We start from the raw sequence: 19157 nt of genomic DNA on the forward strand, positions 1-19157 counted from the left end.
ATTGAAAAATCTTCTCCATGTTTATATATATATATTGGATTACAAATATGTATTTCACCCTCTACCAATAGGCACCAAGGAAATATTGCAACAGTCATATAATTATTCATTCGGAGGTCAACTCTTTATTTATGGCAGAAGCAGAGCCCAAAGCTTCTTCCATAATATTATATATCTATTTATGTACCTGTATATTGGTATATGTATATATTCCACTCGAAGTTACAGAAACCACACATGTACCTGTATACCTGGATGTCACCTTTATAATGGATTACGATCATGACAACGTCTACTTCTACAGTCTCAACTCCTGGCGTGGGTCTTATATGGTGCAGTTTATTGCTGCTTTGGTCAGTTGTGGAGGCGCAGGTTGCTACATCTGGGTATGAACTGGCCATTGTTTGTCACAAGGAAGGGCACCTTATCGAGGCTCTGGACCTCTACGTAACAAATACCCTGCTCAACCACTCACATGTTGACGAAACTGTAGAAAGGTATGGTAGTATCAAACAACACAGTAGGACTAAACGTTACTGTAATATTGTTTTTTTCGTCTGATTGAGAGTGTTTTTATTCCAACTTGAAATCTAATCAATTTATAACTTAAGATATAATATAATGGTGTGATGACATTATGACGGAAACAGTTCAGTCATCGAAAACCTATCGACACTGCTATCAGGACAAAAATCCACATGTGACCTTTACTCAATTAACAAAATGAAATATTTGTTGATGCCCTGCAACTGATCATTTCAAAATCTCCTATCAGTATCAATATGAAAAAATATTCTTTCAATCCTAGATAAAAATAACTAAATAAATAAAGGAAATTATGCATTTTTTTATATATTTTTTTAGATTTCTTAAAAAAGTTAAGAAGGAGAGATCAGGGATTGATGACGTCACTGAATGGATTGGTCACCCTATTAATGCCTACTTCTTAGTCGAGAGAACAGCAAACGGTTGGAGGGAGGTCAAGCAGTGTATCGATTGCAGTACATGTACATGTGTTCCTTCCGAGGCTTCTCTGGGTAAGACATTTGCAATCAGTCAATGTAATGGTGAGTTGTGCAGTAGTTGGCGTATATTCAGTCAAATTTACATGGTTATCTGTTAATCTAACAGAAATGGATATACCAGAACTGTTTTGAAACAACTTCAATCGACAAGTTTGTAGATATGTCAGTCATTTACATGGACGTACTGTACACGCAGATACAGTATAAACAAAGCAGCCTAATAATTTCCAGTTCCCTGCTACTGTATATGTAATTACCGGGTAACAGGTACATGTTTTGAATCACTAGTAGACTGTGGAGGAGGTGAGGATTTTCAACACAAAGCGTGACAGACCCAATTAACACAGGTACTGTCCAGTTGTGTTCTGATAAATGTCAAATCAGCGACGAACTGCAAACGGCTCTATATGCACGTGTAATAATAATGTACCTTACAGTTTTATAATTTGATTTTTTTCAAACGTCTTCATGTAAATCTTTCCTTTGTTCATATTTTGCATCAGTTTTATCGATTGTTATTTCAAATACTGGTTTTGTTGACACTAAGCTCTTGTTGTTATTTATAAATGAATCCACTTTTTCTATAATGTTCACGATCGATAGATTTATTTAGAAAAAAAGCATTCGCAATTGTTATGATTCGAGTTGACCTCACTATTATTTTCCTTTGATATATTGAAGCGATGTTAATACTTCGACCAATATTGATGACTTATTGCAAACGTTTGATTCCATTTAAGATTTTCTGTCGTCATGGAAAAATATCATAGACGACGATGGCATTTGGACAAGAATTGATGACGTCAGTATTGCTGCAAATGGTCTAGGACGACTTCATCACACTTATGACTTGGATATCAAAACTCTAATGTCCGGAACCATTTCAAACAAAGGTACATCACCACTGACCACTTCAGATGTCCTCAATATAGCAAATTATCTGGAAGAAGAGTTTCAAGTTACATGGTATGAAGCCTTACTGGAGGTTGTTGACGTCACCGAGCTGGAGTCAGTTTTTTATAATTTGGCTATTGCCCACCACACGGTAAGGTTACCATACACGTTCGGATGATGTGCATGTACTGTATAGCGGTTATATTTCGCGGGGTTTTTAATTTCGCTATATTCGCGCTATGATTGATATCCGAGAATTCTAAACACCAGCGAAATTATCGAAAATGTTAACCACTTTTAAGGCCCTTATCACAACATGTCGAAAATACTTTTAACCAAACGCTGTTATGCATAATTTAATGAACTCAAATAAGATTATCGCCGGACAACTGGCAGTCAATGTAAAAACAACACTTACGTTTAAGTTGCCACAACATATTTATGTGTACACAGTAGGTGATTAATTGATTACAGTTTACTCCTACAAAGGTACATACACATTTGATTTTCTTTCGAGTGAAGTCACTGGCGGATGAGGACGCACGGAATCAGCGTTTTCAAACGGTTTAACTAAATTTCGAGGTTTAACCCTTAAATGATGACACTCAGAATATTTTGCACGACACATGGGATTTGGGTGGCGCATCGAATTTAATTCCCGCGAATATGTACTGAATACGAAACCGCAAAATATGACCCCGCGAATTTAAAGCGCTATACAGTATGCAATTTGTAATTATATAATTTTAGATATTGTCTGACATGTTATAAATATAACATGCTTTCATGTCATTTCTTAGAATAGCACTTCACACAAAACACCAAGGAATTGTATTGTTCATAGCAAAAGTTATTAAATTATGTTGTTTTAGTAAATATTTAAAGTAAATGAAAAAAAGAAACTTTTTGAACTTCTCTTCAATGCATATCAAAATTGAGATATTATTGCTAGATCTTTACTTCTATGAGCCGTTATTTGTTTTTACTTTTTGACATTTCCCCCCATTACTTCTATGGGCCATAATATATATATATACAACGTATATTTATATATTACTTTTAGACATTTCTTTCCATTATGTTTATGAATCATGATATTTTTTTACTCTATGGATACAGGGAGGATTCTCATGGAAAGCACTGGATATTCTGACAGATTTACAGAAGACAAGTCAGTACTGACGAGTGATGCTAAACCTGTTCTTGGAGTTACATACATTCTAATCCTCTACGAAAACAAGCAAACCTGAGAATATAGTTCATAAGGAAATGTTATCTATTAGCCAAATGTTTTAAATCTGCTATGTTTTCTGTATTTCTATATATGTTTAAGAAAACGTCAGACATGGGTTATCATTCTTTGGCATTTGATTTTTCTTATCACTGAAAAGTCCAAATAGAACGAACCGGTCATATAGTACAGAAACAAATGCTGTTTTGGTTATCTATAAAACTTTATTTTGATTTTACAAAATTTATGAAGCAAGTTATATAATTCATTTTCATCACTCATTAGCACGCAGGAGGGTTTGATGAGGGAGGAAACCGGAGTAACCCGACAAAAAACCAAGTGGTCGGGTAGGCGACCCCATCCTCGATACTGCAGGGGTTACGCTCACTGTCGCTCTCTGCACACCTGGAATATCGAAAGATTTAGTGTGTACCATCGGGAAGACTAGTGTGTTTCATTGATGTACATCAAAAGAATCCGTCGGTCGCTTAACGGTAACATTGACTGTCCTTCCTTTGCGATTGGATCTTCAAAGGACAGGTATCAGTCTAGCAATTGGTCAGGTATGTTGCACCTGAGACCAATCAAGTAGATTGCCACGTACCTTCAACTTTGATATGACATATTTCAGGGCTACAGCGAACGAAAGTGAGCTTAACCCCTGGAATAACGAGGATGGGTGATCCCATACCTTTCAACCCCGATCGGGGAATCGAGCCGAGGCAGTATCGACAAACCAAATTATTGCTTTTAGATTATATCTAAAAGATGTAAACTGAGAGGAACGTGATCTATAAATTAACCACAGGGGCATAATCCAATCTAAGCTATCAACCTTGATGAAACTCTATGTGTTTATATACATGTACCACCAAAACCGTCAATTGGTTGCATATAATCTATATGACAGGTAAAAGGCCTATGGAAGATATGATTAAGACAATCAGACAAAAGGCCGAGACATCTGGAGAGGATGAACCCATAGTGACATGGTTTTCCAACATAAAGGATGCTTACCAGAAGCTGTGTCGGCAAAGTTTCGAGGTACTGAGTTGGGGTTATATAATATTCTGTTAGACCTCTTGTTGAAATGTTATATCCAACATGTCATTGAACACAGCTGAAAATACAGATTGATCTGTTAGACATAATCCATTTGCTAAACTAAACAAGAAATGTATGGCTACTCCGAGTCGAATCCAAAACTAACTAAACTATAACGCTTTGCTTTCAGACAAATCAAGTTGCACCCAACCTTCATTGTTACAACAAGGTGACACGAATCCCCTACTACACAGGTAAAGAGGAGGTACTGAGCTACGTACCACGGATATCTAGGTTCCACGACGTCATATCAGACGAAGAGATTTTACAACTACAGGATACCTGCAAACAGAACGTAAGTAACCACAGTTACTTTCGTGGCATGTTTAATGTTATGGGAATTTCTTTTGACTTAATCTAAATGTCATTTTATTCGTTTACTGTAATATGTATTTGTAGATGAAGGTAGCAACTGTTATTGGAGCGGATGGAAAAAAAACCCAAAATCTTCACTATAGAACTGGTGCAAGGTAAGTAGCACACAGACTAAGGTCGTATGTTTTTTTAATTCAATTCCCCGACCAACAAGTTTAGTGACTTCTTATTTTTGCCAGATATTTATAGAAATTCACGTTGAAATTGTCGGACATATGCATGTGTGGATGTGAGTAAAACGGTTCCTGTTCCGATCTAACGCCAATCATAGGTTTTCGAAAAGGTGACGCCAACGTTCCACAATATGTCTGAATTTGCTTCAGCTTAGTTTGTAAGTGTATTATGACATTGCCAACTCCTTCAAATACATCATTAGCAATTATGGACTGTTTGAGGACTTATTTAATGGTGTCCGCTTCAATTAAAGTTTGTTTTGCTATGGTTTTGTTTCACAAATATATGTATACGAAACATTTAAATCTGCTCATACGGTCACCTTCATTACGTTTCCCATCGTGTGGTACACTGGCTTATGTTGTTGTTGTTTCAGTTAGAAGTTAACCTGTATAAGTCATTACCTACATTAAGAGACAACCTTTTGAACTCCTCTAGGGGGTTCTATTAATGTAGGTTTGACTGTATATTATTGAAACTATTTTGTTGTAGAAACTTGCCATCATATATATTTAAAATGATTTTTTTACAAACCTTATGCTGTATAATATTATACTGATATTTTACAGGCATACAACTTTATGATATTATAACAAATATGATCTTTATGTTTTGTTTTAAACATTGATACTACATGTGTCTGTATATGTAATCAGATCGATCAGTTTGCTTTCCAGGTACGTGATGCATTTCCGTTACAAATCTGATTATATATGGTTGTAAAAGTTTTCCTATACAAGCCTTGTAATGCTTAGTATTGTGACAATTTGAATGAGAAACTTGATGCTTTCTATGATTTTTATGTTTATTTTCAAATTTGGTTACTTTTTATGGTTCTCCCCTTCTTTTTTTTTTATCTAAACATGATAATTTTTATGGTTCTGATTAGTAATATTTTTGTTTGCGACTTTCATCTCTTTTTAGAAAGGAAACAATTTATAATATTCACGCCTTGCTCATGATTTAAAGTATTAACCAATACTCTTATGATTTTTAAAATCAATATTTTAAATAGATTTTACGCACTTCGCATTCTTTTTAAACAGTATATGAGACCAATTTCGAGTTTAACATTTTTTACCCATGGCAACATAGATGTGTCCTTGAAGGGGTGAAAAGCTGTTTGGTGCAGTTATAATTATATTTTGACATTTTGTATCTGTTTCTCCTTTACAAAAAGAAAAAAGAAAAAAACAAAGTGTCAACAAAACCATAATTCGAACTCAGACTTGATAAAACAAAAAGAAAAGGACAAAAGACCATGTGGTCCGGAAGGGTAAGCGTATTCTGCTTAATGGACGAACCCACCAATGGAAATATAGTACAGATCCAAGTAGTAATAACACGTCCTCAAATCGAGATCTCGAATAGCGACAACAAAATCACAATAGGCACTGCTTATCACAATCAAAAACATTGACCTTCAAATTACACAAACATAAAACGCATTTCCCTATGCGACCAGATAACTTGTCCAAAATCTTCATCAACGTGCATCTTTGGAAACCCTGTTTGTTATTTTTGTTCGTCATCAGCCGACATCTATCACGGGAGTCATGATATTCGGACCAAGCTCATGGATATCGTATAATAAGCCTGATGGTAATGTTGTAAGCAATATCGATAAAAGCGATTGACGTGTTACGGTCTGTTATGTATTTCATTTCAAACCCGTGATTGTTTATTCATGATCTATTCCGTCACTAAATTTCCTGTCATTTTAATACAGCATATTGTCGATATGTCTGATTGTGAAATTGAAGAACTTGGCTAAGCCTCATAAAAAGTCATCAATAAATTTAGATTCATACGAAAACAAATACAAATCGGTCAGAAGATGGGCATAATTTGTTTTCATAGGAATTCCTACAGTCTGCTGGAAAGTCTTGTGACCGACCGCAATATATTGTAAACAAGGAACTCCAATATTCTAACAATTTCGCCCACAGTATTTTTGATTTTGATCTTTGTTGTGCTTTTCACAAATTATGCTTATGATCTTACAGGGTCATTACATCAATATGGATGGTATTTGTCTTTTCTAAAACACAGTCCTAGATAGAATAGTGTGGTCAGAGAGGGTTGGAATGTTTATATAAAAATGTATCTCCATGGTTCACTACAGAATGATGTCCATTCGTTCAATACCGCAAAACATGTCGTCATAGGTAATGCTGTTTCCAGTTCTGATATGTTGTTTACATAACCTGAATCCGTACTTGATTCGGATGTTTTGTTTGAAACAATTCATTTCTGTGATGCACTTTTTACAAACTTGATACTTATAATACGGTACCTGCTTGTCACCATTGTTGTAAGACATACTGTTGTATATTGATATGAGAGATTTGTTTTATAACATAATTGTTATGCATAGTTGTGATACATGTAAAATCCTCATGCATTATATGTTTGGAGAGTATTTTCGTTTTGTTTGATTTACCTTTTCAAACTTAGTACTGCACATTGCTGTGTTGTTTGTTTGGCAAAACTGATGTTGAAAGTGTTTTTGTGAAATCTTTTTCAGTACCTGGGTGGAACCTAGGAAGAATATTTCTCTAAAACTAGAAAAACGAGTTGAACTTTTAACAGGACTCGATACATTCTATAGAAAGGAGGTTAACACGTCCCAATACTTCAATGTAAGAAATGATTTCTTTTTCTATTTATTGTATTATGCATGTATTATTTAACCACGTCTGAATAACAAGTAATCGAGAGAAAAATACACGCATGTCGTATTACCATCCCCCGCATTCACCGAAACGAGGGTTTTCATTTGGGTTTGTCCGTCTGTCCGTCTGTTTGTCACGCTGCGAGTCCGTGCAATAACTGCAACAATTATTAACAGATTTTCTTCAAACTTGGTACCAGGGTTAAATGCCTTAAGTGCTCAAACAACTTAGATGACCACTTTCAGCGGACTATATTTGGCGGAGTTATGGCCCATTGAATAACAAAAAACGTCATTATCTCCCGTTTCTGTTTATTAACTCTCGCAAATATTATCTGATTGTCTTCTAACTTAGTAACAGGGTTCAACGTATTTTAGGGCTCGGCCAAGTCTGACAACCACTTTAATCGGACTCCATTTGTCGGAGTAATGGCCCCTTGATTAACGAAAAACTTCATTATCTGCAGTTTCGCTTAATAACTCTAGCAAATATTAGCCAAATTCCTTCAAACTTGATGAAATTGTTTCTCTTCCTCTGTCTTTACACCCATCTCGGGCACTCTTTGGATTTGGTGTGATATTTGCAGTAGATATTGTGCAGATATTTCAACCAAATTCCGTATGCACATCCAACTCATGCTAAGTTTGCCAACCGATGTGATTAGTGCATATTTACTGATAATTAATGAGGTAAGTAAATTCTGATTATTAAACGATTGATTTACACCGTAATACCTACATGTTCAATAAAAAGTCTAATTTCTGTATAAGGCTTTTTTCCCCTTCGAGTTGCAAGCTATACATTATGTCTCAACAGCACGATACTCACATGTTTAAACCTAAACCTGATAATGCTTACCTACAATATGTCCTGCTAGCGGGGGAAATACATTCCACGAATTTGCTTGTATTAACTTTGACATATGATGTTAATAGCAAGTATTAAACCTGATATTAAGTAAAGATTTGTAGACTTATAAATTCAAATAAAAACATAATTGATATAATCGTTAAAAAGAAATAGTAAGTGTTTGTGAATCGATAGGATCTGAATTATAAACAAACAACCGAACGAACAAGTGTGGAAGAAATACTAATATCTTCAAGAATGGGACTATTCTGTGAAAATAATACGAAAAGGTACCGTAGAATACTAATTTGTTCACAAGGCAAACTCTGTCAAAGATAAGACTGTATGTATTCTGTCTTATGATTAGAACGATATAGTGTGCAACTACTAGTTAACCCGTATATTGCCGACAAATATGTTTATGTAAACTGGCAAACATTTTTGTTACTGATTTTGACTGCCGACACAAAACGTCACATTATGTAAAATTGGTACGTCAAATTTGTTTTAATTACAGTCAACTAATAACTATGATTTTCAACGTTTTTAGTCAAAGGAAGACTATATATTGTAGAATAAAGACTCCTTAAAAAGGGGGTCTGAATACAGTATTCCTCTCGAGGGTATCTGGAATTTGGGTTAAAACCCGTGACTGGGCCTTTAGTTCTGTTTTTAAGCCTCTAGAGCATCACAGGTTTTGAAATTCCAACCCCTGAACCAATAATGCAATAACCACAGTTGTTTTCTTAGATTGCGATCAAAACGACCGTTACTCGCCAAATGTGTAGGGTTCTTATTCCTTCATACATATATTCTGTCACAGAAACTATGAATCTTGAGAGATATTGATCTAGCATACAAAGCATGATCGTACTTTTTGATTCTGTTTTCCTACAGATATTTCTGAACAGTTTATATACGTATTCTTTTGAGCCGTAATTCATTGTAACCCTGATGAAAAAATGGTGCTTCAATTTTCGTATTCCAAGTGATTATCTTGCGGCAAATGTCGGACAAGTTTGCTGATCGACTTTCGTTCCCCGATGTTGATTGTAACCATATCAGCAATGATATCCTGACACCATCTAACGAGACCATTTGTTATGTCCAGATCAATGGTTTCAATATTGTAATGTCAACCAGTATTACAACACTTTTAAATGTTCCAAATAATAAAGAAATATCAGCTGATGTTCCGGATGGATGAACATTTCTTATAATGCTTTCGTTTTTAACTGTGTTTCAACATGTTCATGAGCATTTTAGATATAGATTATCTGAAACACAGCGGAAAGGAAAAGTATACTAGAAAAGATTTTTTATGAGTACTACTTATGAGTTTACTCTGGTATTTTCATTGAAGTTCCTTATATTTTCTTTTATTTGTTAATCAATTAATGTTTTTTATCTTAATATTTCTTTTGATTCTGTTGTTTTCTTCTTTGTAAATGATCACGATATATTTCTGATTTTGCTCTTCTGTTGACGCTAACTTATATAAAAATGTCTCTATTTTACTAAATATGAACTGTGAGAAATGGGATATGTATCATTTATATTTGCACATGCTTAACATTACATGATATATAATATTAACCGACGTTTACATGTACTCAGATGGTGAACTACGGACTTGGGGGACATTATATCCCACACCTGGATGCAGTAAATGTGAGTATGTTTAAATGTTAACATTTCCGTGACAACACATAACATTTTGATTTTAGTCTAAACATCATTGATCGTGCATATTCCCTAAAAAACGTGTTCGTCGCTCCTGATATGTTTGTTCGATTTAATTCAAACAATAAAAGTACGGAACACTATCAATATTTGCAAAATTGATTGTAATGTTAATCATATATTCTGTTTCGATCACATAGAAGACATCGTGGTATTCTGCAATATGCCATTATTGAAGGCGTGGTTGTAGTCTGTATTTTGTCATGACCAACATAATCTATTTTATTTGAGTTAGAGTTACCCCCTTGAGAATTATGAATTAAATGATATGCAGGCATGTGATCCTGTATATTTTTCATATGTGTCATTAATTAATTGAACATTTCCTTATTACTTACAAGATATCATTTTGTTTTTGCATTGTGGCAGTTCAAATTTAATCACAACATGGAAGCATGTTATTATGGTATCCCTAAATAATGCTGTGTAGCTAGGGGAAAACCGTACAGCTTGTTCAGATTTTTAGTGGTTTATCCCGATTATACTGTAGCAATTGGACTTTTCCTGCCGACATGAAAAGGAACCATTAACACGGATATGTTGTACCGACAATACTCTATCAAACATTGTACCCGGCATACGTTATAAAGCTGAATTGTTGAATTCAATTACCATCCACGAATTAATGCTTTTGACAGTTTACATTCTAATAAGAGTTGTTTCAGTCCAGTCATCTATTATGCTCAGCCTGATACATGTAATAACTGTATATCTTTATGACATGTCATTATGGATTATATTCACATGGATAATAGTTTGTGAACCTCTTTAATTGGACATAGATTGTGATAAAGCGGTATATGAGAACCTCAAATTATTATATATTTTTTTATTACTTAACAGTCCCGAACATACAAAAAGGAAGGCTGGAACAATACTTTTGGAGACAGAATAGCTACCTGGATGTTTTATGTAAGTAATACCTAAACGGAATGGCAGGTTGATATAAAATAAAACACCACAGTTGAATTTATTTTTATCTGTTAAGCAATGTTAATATAGCAATGCACTGGTTAGTTAAAACAGGTATCCAATACCTGATCATATTATGACCCTAGCACTTTGCTAATTCGCAATAAAAATGAATATTTATCTTACCATTGACACAGTATTCATTGTAATGTTATGATTAAGTAACAATGTTCATAACTCGTTTTCCAAAGTTTAAAATTCTGCTAACCTTGGTAAGATTTTGTCTTACTTACGAATACGGGTAGATGTAATGTACGTCATGACAAAAGAGAAAAGTAGGTCGTGTTCAGTGTTACTGGATCTATGCAGGATTATTATTACAAAACCAAAAATAAGAGTACAGAAAAAAAAAGTTTTTAGACGTTACAAATTTGAGTTCGAATTTGACCTTCAGTATTGGCGCAATGGTACCATGTATTTGTTGTTTCTTTTTTATTGTGTTTGATTACGGATTTTGAATGTGTATTGACGATGTTGTTGTTATTTTCTCTTTTTCATTTTGATTTTCTAGTCAGCGCTTAACGATTGCTTATCTAACTATTAACTTTTTCATTAGCTTAACACAGTAGAAGCAGGGGGTGCAACTGTTTTCCCCATTCTCAATCTCAAGATATTCCCCATCAAAGTACGTATACTATTCTAAGTTAACTAAACAATTATTCATTTTGTTATCTGCATTTCACGTTTTGAAAGTTTCGATATAATGTCATTATTATATGCATATTTTATTAGCTGATATAGATACTGCAAACATATACGAAGAAGGAACACGAAATAATGGGTTCTTCTTTTATGAAATATCTTATGACTTGGAAAATAAGACACCTGTACTACTACTTTTATAAGAAACCCCAGTACCAACACAAACACAGTCAATAGTTAAAGTATAAAACTAAATTTTAGTTTATACTGGAAACAAGAAAATGGAGGTAGTCCGCAATAGTCCGTCTTTGCGTATTGCAGAGTTATCTTCTCTTGAGAACAGGTATTGATTGTTACGTCATTTGTTTGTGAGAGTAACGTCATCAATTTTTGAGAAAACGACGTAATTTTCTCACACAAACCAATGACGTAACAATCAATACCTGTTCTCAAGAGAAGATAACTCTGCAATACGCAAAGACGGAATATCGTTTTTCTAATTATTTTAGGGGTCGGCCGTGTTCTGGTACAATCTCTTGCCAAGCGGTGTCATTGATGAACGGACAATGCATGCGTCTTGCCCGGTGCTACTTGGGACGAAATGGAGTATGCTTTTATCTCTTTAATGTCTAATTTACTATTGAAATAATAGCTAATTCAACCTGAATATATATATATATATAGTTCAGGTTGAATTAAAAAAAGTTAACAAAAAGGTACGTTAAATGATGTATTAAAAGTATTGTCAGACAGTATGTGATTAACTACAAAATGTCATTCAGAGTTAAGTATTAATATCACTTTAATTTATATTAACACTACTTAATAAAACAAAATGAGAAAGTATGTTATACCGTTGTATAATTCGTATAACAGTAACATAACGGATGAATTGTACATGCTGCAGGTTGCAACAAAAGGCATTAAAAGAAAAGTAGCGGTAAAATCAACGTTTATAAGCCATACATACAAATAGTTTAATAATTGAGTTATATTTATGAATGCATAAATATATATGATTATGCTAATTTGAATCTTATACGTGTGTTATTTGCGATACATATTTTAGTTCATTTACCTTATTTTATCATTTTTAAGAGATTGATTTTGTTATATTTCTAAAAGGGATATTTTATAGTCGTGTATATTTCAGCCATTTACTTAACTGAACATTTCATTTTTTCAGTTAATGCTAAATTTAACTTCTTTCCAGTTACTACAAAGTGGATTCTTGAATATGGCCAGGAATTTCGGAGACCGTGTAAAACTAACATCATGGACGAAGATTTCTGATTTATGTGATGAAATGAAACATTGTTATAATTTTGATTTATAGACAGAGGTAGAACTATGTTAACATCTAACAATACATTTCGTTCACATTTGTTGTAATTAATTATATATCCTATAAATAAATCTTATCTAAACACATTCATTTTATGCATTGGCATCTATAAAAAGTATCTGCTTCACGCTGTGCATGTATCAATTGAGAAGTTTTAAGAAAATTCAAGTATTTTTCATCATTATAATTTCGTTTGTATCATGTGTGTTTTTTCTGCTTACGACAACAATACTGATTATGAAAATAAACGTTAAAAAAATATTATCTTACTTCTGCTTGTTACCCTGTTCTCGTGTTTGTTTTCCTTGGGTAGACTTCATACACTGTTTTCTTTTCCGTTACAAACATAGTAGCAAGAAAATGGTGAACTGTTTTGAAATTGTCACAATACTTGAACGAGAGCCCAAGAAGAAGCGCCAGACCATGGATACAATGCGAGACTGTGACACTCCTGGTATCAGTAATAGGACTAAAAGAAAAATCTGTAAGGAATAGTCTGCCGGAAAGCCTACAGCGTGTGCGTTGTAATATCACCCTTCATTGGTTAATATCCATGTATTATTGTCTAATAATACATGTTCGTGCAATACATCACCCGCAAACCCCAACCCCTCCCTGTCCCCTATTGAAGATATAAACAAGCGGGCCGTTGCACTGGTTTTCCTTTTGAAAATAGGGTACACGCATTTATATTTGCAAATGAAAACAGATAAAACAGTTTCGAATTCAACCTATAGATCTATTAAAACCTGCCAATCTCAGTATGGGATGTTTCGCAGAATCTACAATTCAGTTAATCTAAAGCAGTGCTTGTTAAGTTGACAAGTGTTTTTTTTTATTTGTTGACAAATCAAGTGATGGTCATAAATTGTTGTTTGTGATTGGTTGAAATCATTATCTTTTATAAACTATGAATTAATTGTATAGAATCTTTTGTCTGACAAATTTAAAAATCAAATGCCAAATGAAAATAAAGGTTGAGGAGTTGTATCCTACGATGTATCCTGTTCTTATCATTTCTCATATATTTACAAAATAAATCAACAAATAATGAGGCACATGCAATTGTTTAAGATTAACAGGAAAAAATGGACAACTGCCGATCATCAGTAAAATTGGGCAACTAGTTGTCAAATATAAGCCAATGGATCACGAGGCAAACGTTTGCATTCGCTAAGGAACAGCCTAATTTGAACAATTTTAGATTAAATTGCATAAAATGGGCTTATACAGGTCCTGATGTAGACAAGAAGAAAACACTTTTTCCTAAGTAACAGTTAACGTGTTAGAAGATATACATGACACATTTGTGATTTTTTTTGTTATAGATATAATCTAAGATTCGGATTAGTCATGAAACAATATTTACACACTCCGAAGCACGCTTTGTCACCCTCGATCATTATTTAATCCGCGATTATAAAAGCAGGTTGTTTATGATTTAATAGTTATTCCGTGTATACTCTCTGATTGATCGTTACACAGTTTGCAAATTATATGGGTTATTATTTAGGTTTTGGAGATGACTTTGTTTATATTAAGAATAACATTCCATTGCACTGTGGTTGATGGTATAAACAGGAACCTCGTCTCAATTTTGTTTTAGATGTAACTATGCCCAGTTGTGGCAAGACATTTCCGTTGAGCAGATAGCGCAGTCCGTTCGAGTGATAGTATAACAATCTGGTTTAGCCCCAGCGTTTTCTTTTAACACTCAGAACACTGTTGATGATGATCTTGTTTGATTTCATTACGTGTTTGTTTCATAAAAAGTCCCGCAAAGTACATGTGCTGTTTTATGTTAATGAATGATTCATCAAAGCCGAAGGCCTTAATGGTTACATAGCAACGGATATACAAGAACAATGATAACTGTATCAACCCTGCGTTTAGTTACGCATTCAAACAATTGGGTTTTCTGTTTTTCATATTCCTAAATTGCACTACAGTTAAAATAACGATATTTTATAAGATAAACAAAACATTTTCTATGTTTTTGAACCGTTTTAACCACTGTAAACAAAGAATAATTTGCCAAAGTGCTTACTCACGAAGACTTAGCAACAGTATGGAGATACTGAAAAATCATTTAACCTGAAATTCGGATCATTATATAAATAAATAAATTGGCTTCTCAACATTGCATTTCACAATATAGTTACTTTGATCTTAAACATAAATCATGTCTAAAAGACTGAGGTACATCATAGCAATTATCGTAATGGAAACGTCGATATACATTATCATACCAGTAAATAAAATAATGACCTTACAGATAATGAGCGATTAGAACATTTACCTTTATTCTTCATCAACTTGCAACTCTGGCAACCTGAATTGAACATATGCTATTTGCAATATTACGACTTGATTTCCAGTTACTAGTTTCGCTTCTTGTGTCGACCTGAAACCTTTTAAACTCCAATATAAACCAGTAAGTGATCAATATACATTCCAAGAATTGGAGTAACAACATGATTGCTGCCACTTGTAGAGATGCTGTGTCTTTAGCTTATGTTATCATAATATCCCGTTTCTTTTGGTGTTATTGTCTTCCCGGATAAAAAATGTCGTTTTGTAACGCAAATGTATTCATGTTGTGTTGTGATAGAATATTTCAAATGTAAAATACTGTATTATAACCCACAGAAAAATCAAATGTAAAATACTGTATTATAACCCACAGAAAAATCAAATGTAAAATACTGTATTATAACCCACAGAAAAATCAAATGTAAAATACTGTATTATAACCCACAGAAAAATCAGGAGAAATAAAACATGTTTAGCTCGTCTGTCAGCGCTGACACACATGTATACACATTAACGATTTCTCGTTGCTTTTCATTCAACCAGGAAAGTTTATACTTATTCCGCATCGCTCTAACATTGGAATATTTTAACATGTAACCACAAACTCAAATCTTGCCCGGAGTGACACAAGTAAGATGTATAACATACACGTCGCCATTTTGGAAACAAATAACCGCTAAAAACTAGACATGAGACTTATATGGTGTAACTTGTTGCTGCCTCTTTGGGCAATTGTTCGGGCGGAAGTGTCAACATCCGGGTACAAATTGGCTATTGTCTGTCAAAAGGAGAGACAATTACTTGAGATACTTGACCGCTACGTCACAACCACCCTGAGCAACCACTCCCATGTGGACGAATCCGTACAAAGGTATGACAGTATTTCTACATAAATGTAATTGATTTTATCATAACTACCACCATATGTTGTTATTTAAGCGAAATGTTCCAAAGATGGTTGGCGGCGTCGGGGTTGGGGTCGGGGTTTGGTGGGGTTGTGGGGATATCCCGGAGAATTTTGTGACACAAAATTATCTAAGGTTACAAATGAAAGAATACAAATACTATCACGCCTCTGTCTGGAATCGCGTTATCTCATTGATTCACGGATGTCACATGTTGTTGTATTGAATCCTATCAAGAATATATATATATATGTATAATATGTATAGTATGGGTTATATTGGTGAAAGTTGCGTCGCAAGACTAAATCATCTGTTACGTATGGCATCATAATAAGGAAGTCGAACTTTCTTACTTGTTCTGTATCTTTGACCCCCTATTTGAATATAAACATATTTACAAGCGTTTGCTAAAACTATCCTGTTCATCAGTGTAATATATATGTTAGAGGATGTTATATTGAAACTGTGTAACTGACAAAGAACTTCAAACCTGATTAACAGAATGTTAAGCGAGTAAGCAATGAGTCATACATCATATCAAAAGTTTTGAATATTGGATATTACTCAATTATTCTTACTAACCTCTATCATCCCTCTGCGTATCACACAACTTATCCCGTAATGCATTCCCAGTAATGGAGGTAAATGTAGGTGCTGTAAGATGTAAGTACGTGTAAAACACTCGTGCGTTGAACCAGTGCTCAAGTGAAGTATTATGGTAAATGTCATTATCAACGGGTTTCATAAATTCATGGGATGGAATGCTAATGGTACAATTTAGATTGGCAAGCAAGGTATTAACTTATTTGATAAGTTCCATGTCGGAGACAGATGGTTATATATGTCCAACTATGTTATATATTTTCGCGAACCAGCTTATTGGTATATTATCACCTAAGACTGTAATTTACAGAATAATTTATTTGTACGTATGTCACTGACTTAGTCATATATTTTGCCACTGATATGTCTGTACGTATGTCACTGACTTAGTCATATATTTTGCCACTGATAAGTTTGTACGTATGTTACTGACTTAGTCATATATTTTGCCACTGATAAGTCTGTACGTATGTCACTGACTTAGTCATATATCTTACCACTGATAAGTTTGTACATATGTCACTGTAATAAAAAAAACCACTCCCATTGAACACTTTATTTGTGTTGCACACTCTGTTATATCAGTGTCACCCTGGATATTTGTGTGTCATTAATGTAACCATTGATGACTTGTGTTACGCTCTCTGGTACCACTCGTTAGTTTATCCCTCACAGTAATGTAATTTCATTTAAAGATATTCGTTTGTTTGTATGATACACGTTACGCGTCCCCAGCGATCAGAAAGTTGAAGATGATGTAATTAACGACCCCATTGATTTGTGTGTTTGTATTACACTCTTTTATCAACAAAAGTTTATTCGCTTGTTTGTACTGTATTGAAAATGTAATTCTTTGTGAAAATATTCATGTAGCAAAACCAAAAAGTGTTTATGTGTGACGTTTATCGATTACTGGTACAGTCATCAGACAAATGACCATTTAGGCGTATGTACACAAAGGTGAAACGTAAGCGTAGCTGAATCGAGTCATTTCGGTACACATATACCAAATATTTGTACATACGCTTACGGCGTAGCCGAATCGACATCGATTTGTGGACACCTCGTACATATTTTACACCTTTGTGTGCATACTCTTCACTGGTAATTCCTCTGATGAAGGTGACGGAGTACATGCCCACCTAGTCATCGAAACGTCACATATAAACACTTATCGGTTGTGCTACATGAATCCTTTTACAAGCTATGCTTACCAACCTGAAGCATATGTTAAGAAAGAAAAAGGTAATTCGTTCACCACTGATACATTGTTCATACAATGTATGTACCGCTCTTTGTAAAAGACAATGTATTCCATTACATTATTAATCTGTGTCATATATGTATTGTACTTATACATAGAATTATGTTTTGATGTTCAGCTTCCTTAAAAATATTAAGGAAGAGAGATCCAACATCAACGACGCCAGTGAATGGATTGGTCATCCAATCAATGCGTACCATTTGGTCAAACGGACAGCAAACGACTGGTTGACTGCTCAGCAGAATATCAACTGTGGTGCATGTGTATCTACGGCAGCAGAAGGTACATGTAGGTCTTTCTACCAAGGAGCTTGTGCAATACCCAATGATCACATCAATATGCCACCAATCGCCTTCATTAGTAACAACTGACATCATTTAATTATGTTTGATACATATACTTTAACTACAAATCTGTCAGTTGTTTCTTGTTTAAAGCCCAAACAAGAGGTGAGGTAAGCTTTATTAATTCATTACATAACGTGTTTAGCAGTGGACACATCTATGTGATATTCATAAATAGTCTTATGTAATGACACTGATGGTAACGTCATTAATGATAAAAACACACATGACGTCACTACGTTTCGAACATTTTTTGGCTGATGATTTCATACTTTTTTGGCGTTTAAAACGAGTCTTTGTTGTATGTCTGCATCATTAACGGAAAGTATGCATGCAATGCAATGCTATAATGTCAAGGTATCCTTTACCTCTAGGTGTGTCTAGCTTATATCTCGTCTGTTCTGTAACATGGGAATCGCTGAAGATATCTAGATGAAACCTGGACGATACCTCATTACCAAAATGCGGTGAGCAGTGCGGTGTTGTTTAGTTACAGCGACATTCGTCACTAAACAGTGATCAAATAAATAAAAGATGTCTAGTGCGCTGTATTGAGATAAACATGACCTCCACCTTAGTAAAAAAATGATGCCAATACGGTAAATTATGGTACACATTTATATTGCGTCATCATTCATTTCCCATTGTTTCATTTGTTATTTGTGATTATAGCTATATATGTTTTCCCTTCGTGATATA

At 34.3% G+C, this 19157-nt stretch overlaps 3 protein-coding genes across 3 annotated transcripts; all 3 read left to right on the top strand.

The window, feature by feature from the left end:
* The first annotated feature begins 282 nt into the window (after positions 1–282).
* Positions 283–3101, top strand: LOC110443374 (prolyl 4-hydroxylase subunit alpha-1-like). Its single transcript, XM_021487553.1, has 4 exons — positions 283–497; positions 865–1037; positions 1766–2070; positions 3039–3101. The coding sequence occupies exons 1-4, from the start codon at positions 283–285 to the stop codon at positions 3099–3101; spliced, it is 756 nt and encodes a 251-aa protein (XP_021343228.1).
* Positions 3102–4483: 1382 nt separating this feature from the next.
* On the top strand, positions 4484–13271 carry LOC110443380 (prolyl 4-hydroxylase subunit alpha-1-like). Its single transcript, XM_021487559.1, has 8 exons — positions 4484–4549; positions 4654–4724; positions 7331–7445; positions 9945–9998; positions 10914–10982; positions 11599–11667; positions 12194–12290; positions 12898–13271. Exons 2-8 carry the CDS (start codon positions 4654–4656, stop codon positions 12975–12977), a joined length of 555 nt encoding a protein of 184 aa, XP_021343234.1. The 5' UTR covers positions 4484–4549; the 3' UTR covers positions 12978–13271.
* A 2694-nt stretch (positions 13272–15965) lies between these two features.
* On the top strand, positions 15966–18485 carry LOC110443375 (prolyl 4-hydroxylase subunit alpha-2-like). The gene is made up of 2 exons (XM_021487554.1): positions 15966–16213; positions 18233–18485. The coding sequence occupies exons 1-2, from the start codon at positions 16032–16034 to the stop codon at positions 18483–18485; spliced, it is 435 nt and encodes a 144-aa protein (XP_021343229.1). The 5' UTR covers positions 15966–16031.
* The last annotated feature ends 672 nt before the right edge of the window (positions 18486–19157 follow it).

Source organism: Mizuhopecten yessoensis, unplaced genomic scaffold (assembly GCF_002113885.1).
Source record: "Mizuhopecten yessoensis strain PY_sf001 unplaced genomic scaffold, ASM211388v2 scaffold716343, whole genome shotgun sequence".
NCBI lineage: Eukaryota > Metazoa > Mollusca > Bivalvia > Pectinida > Pectinidae > Mizuhopecten > Mizuhopecten yessoensis.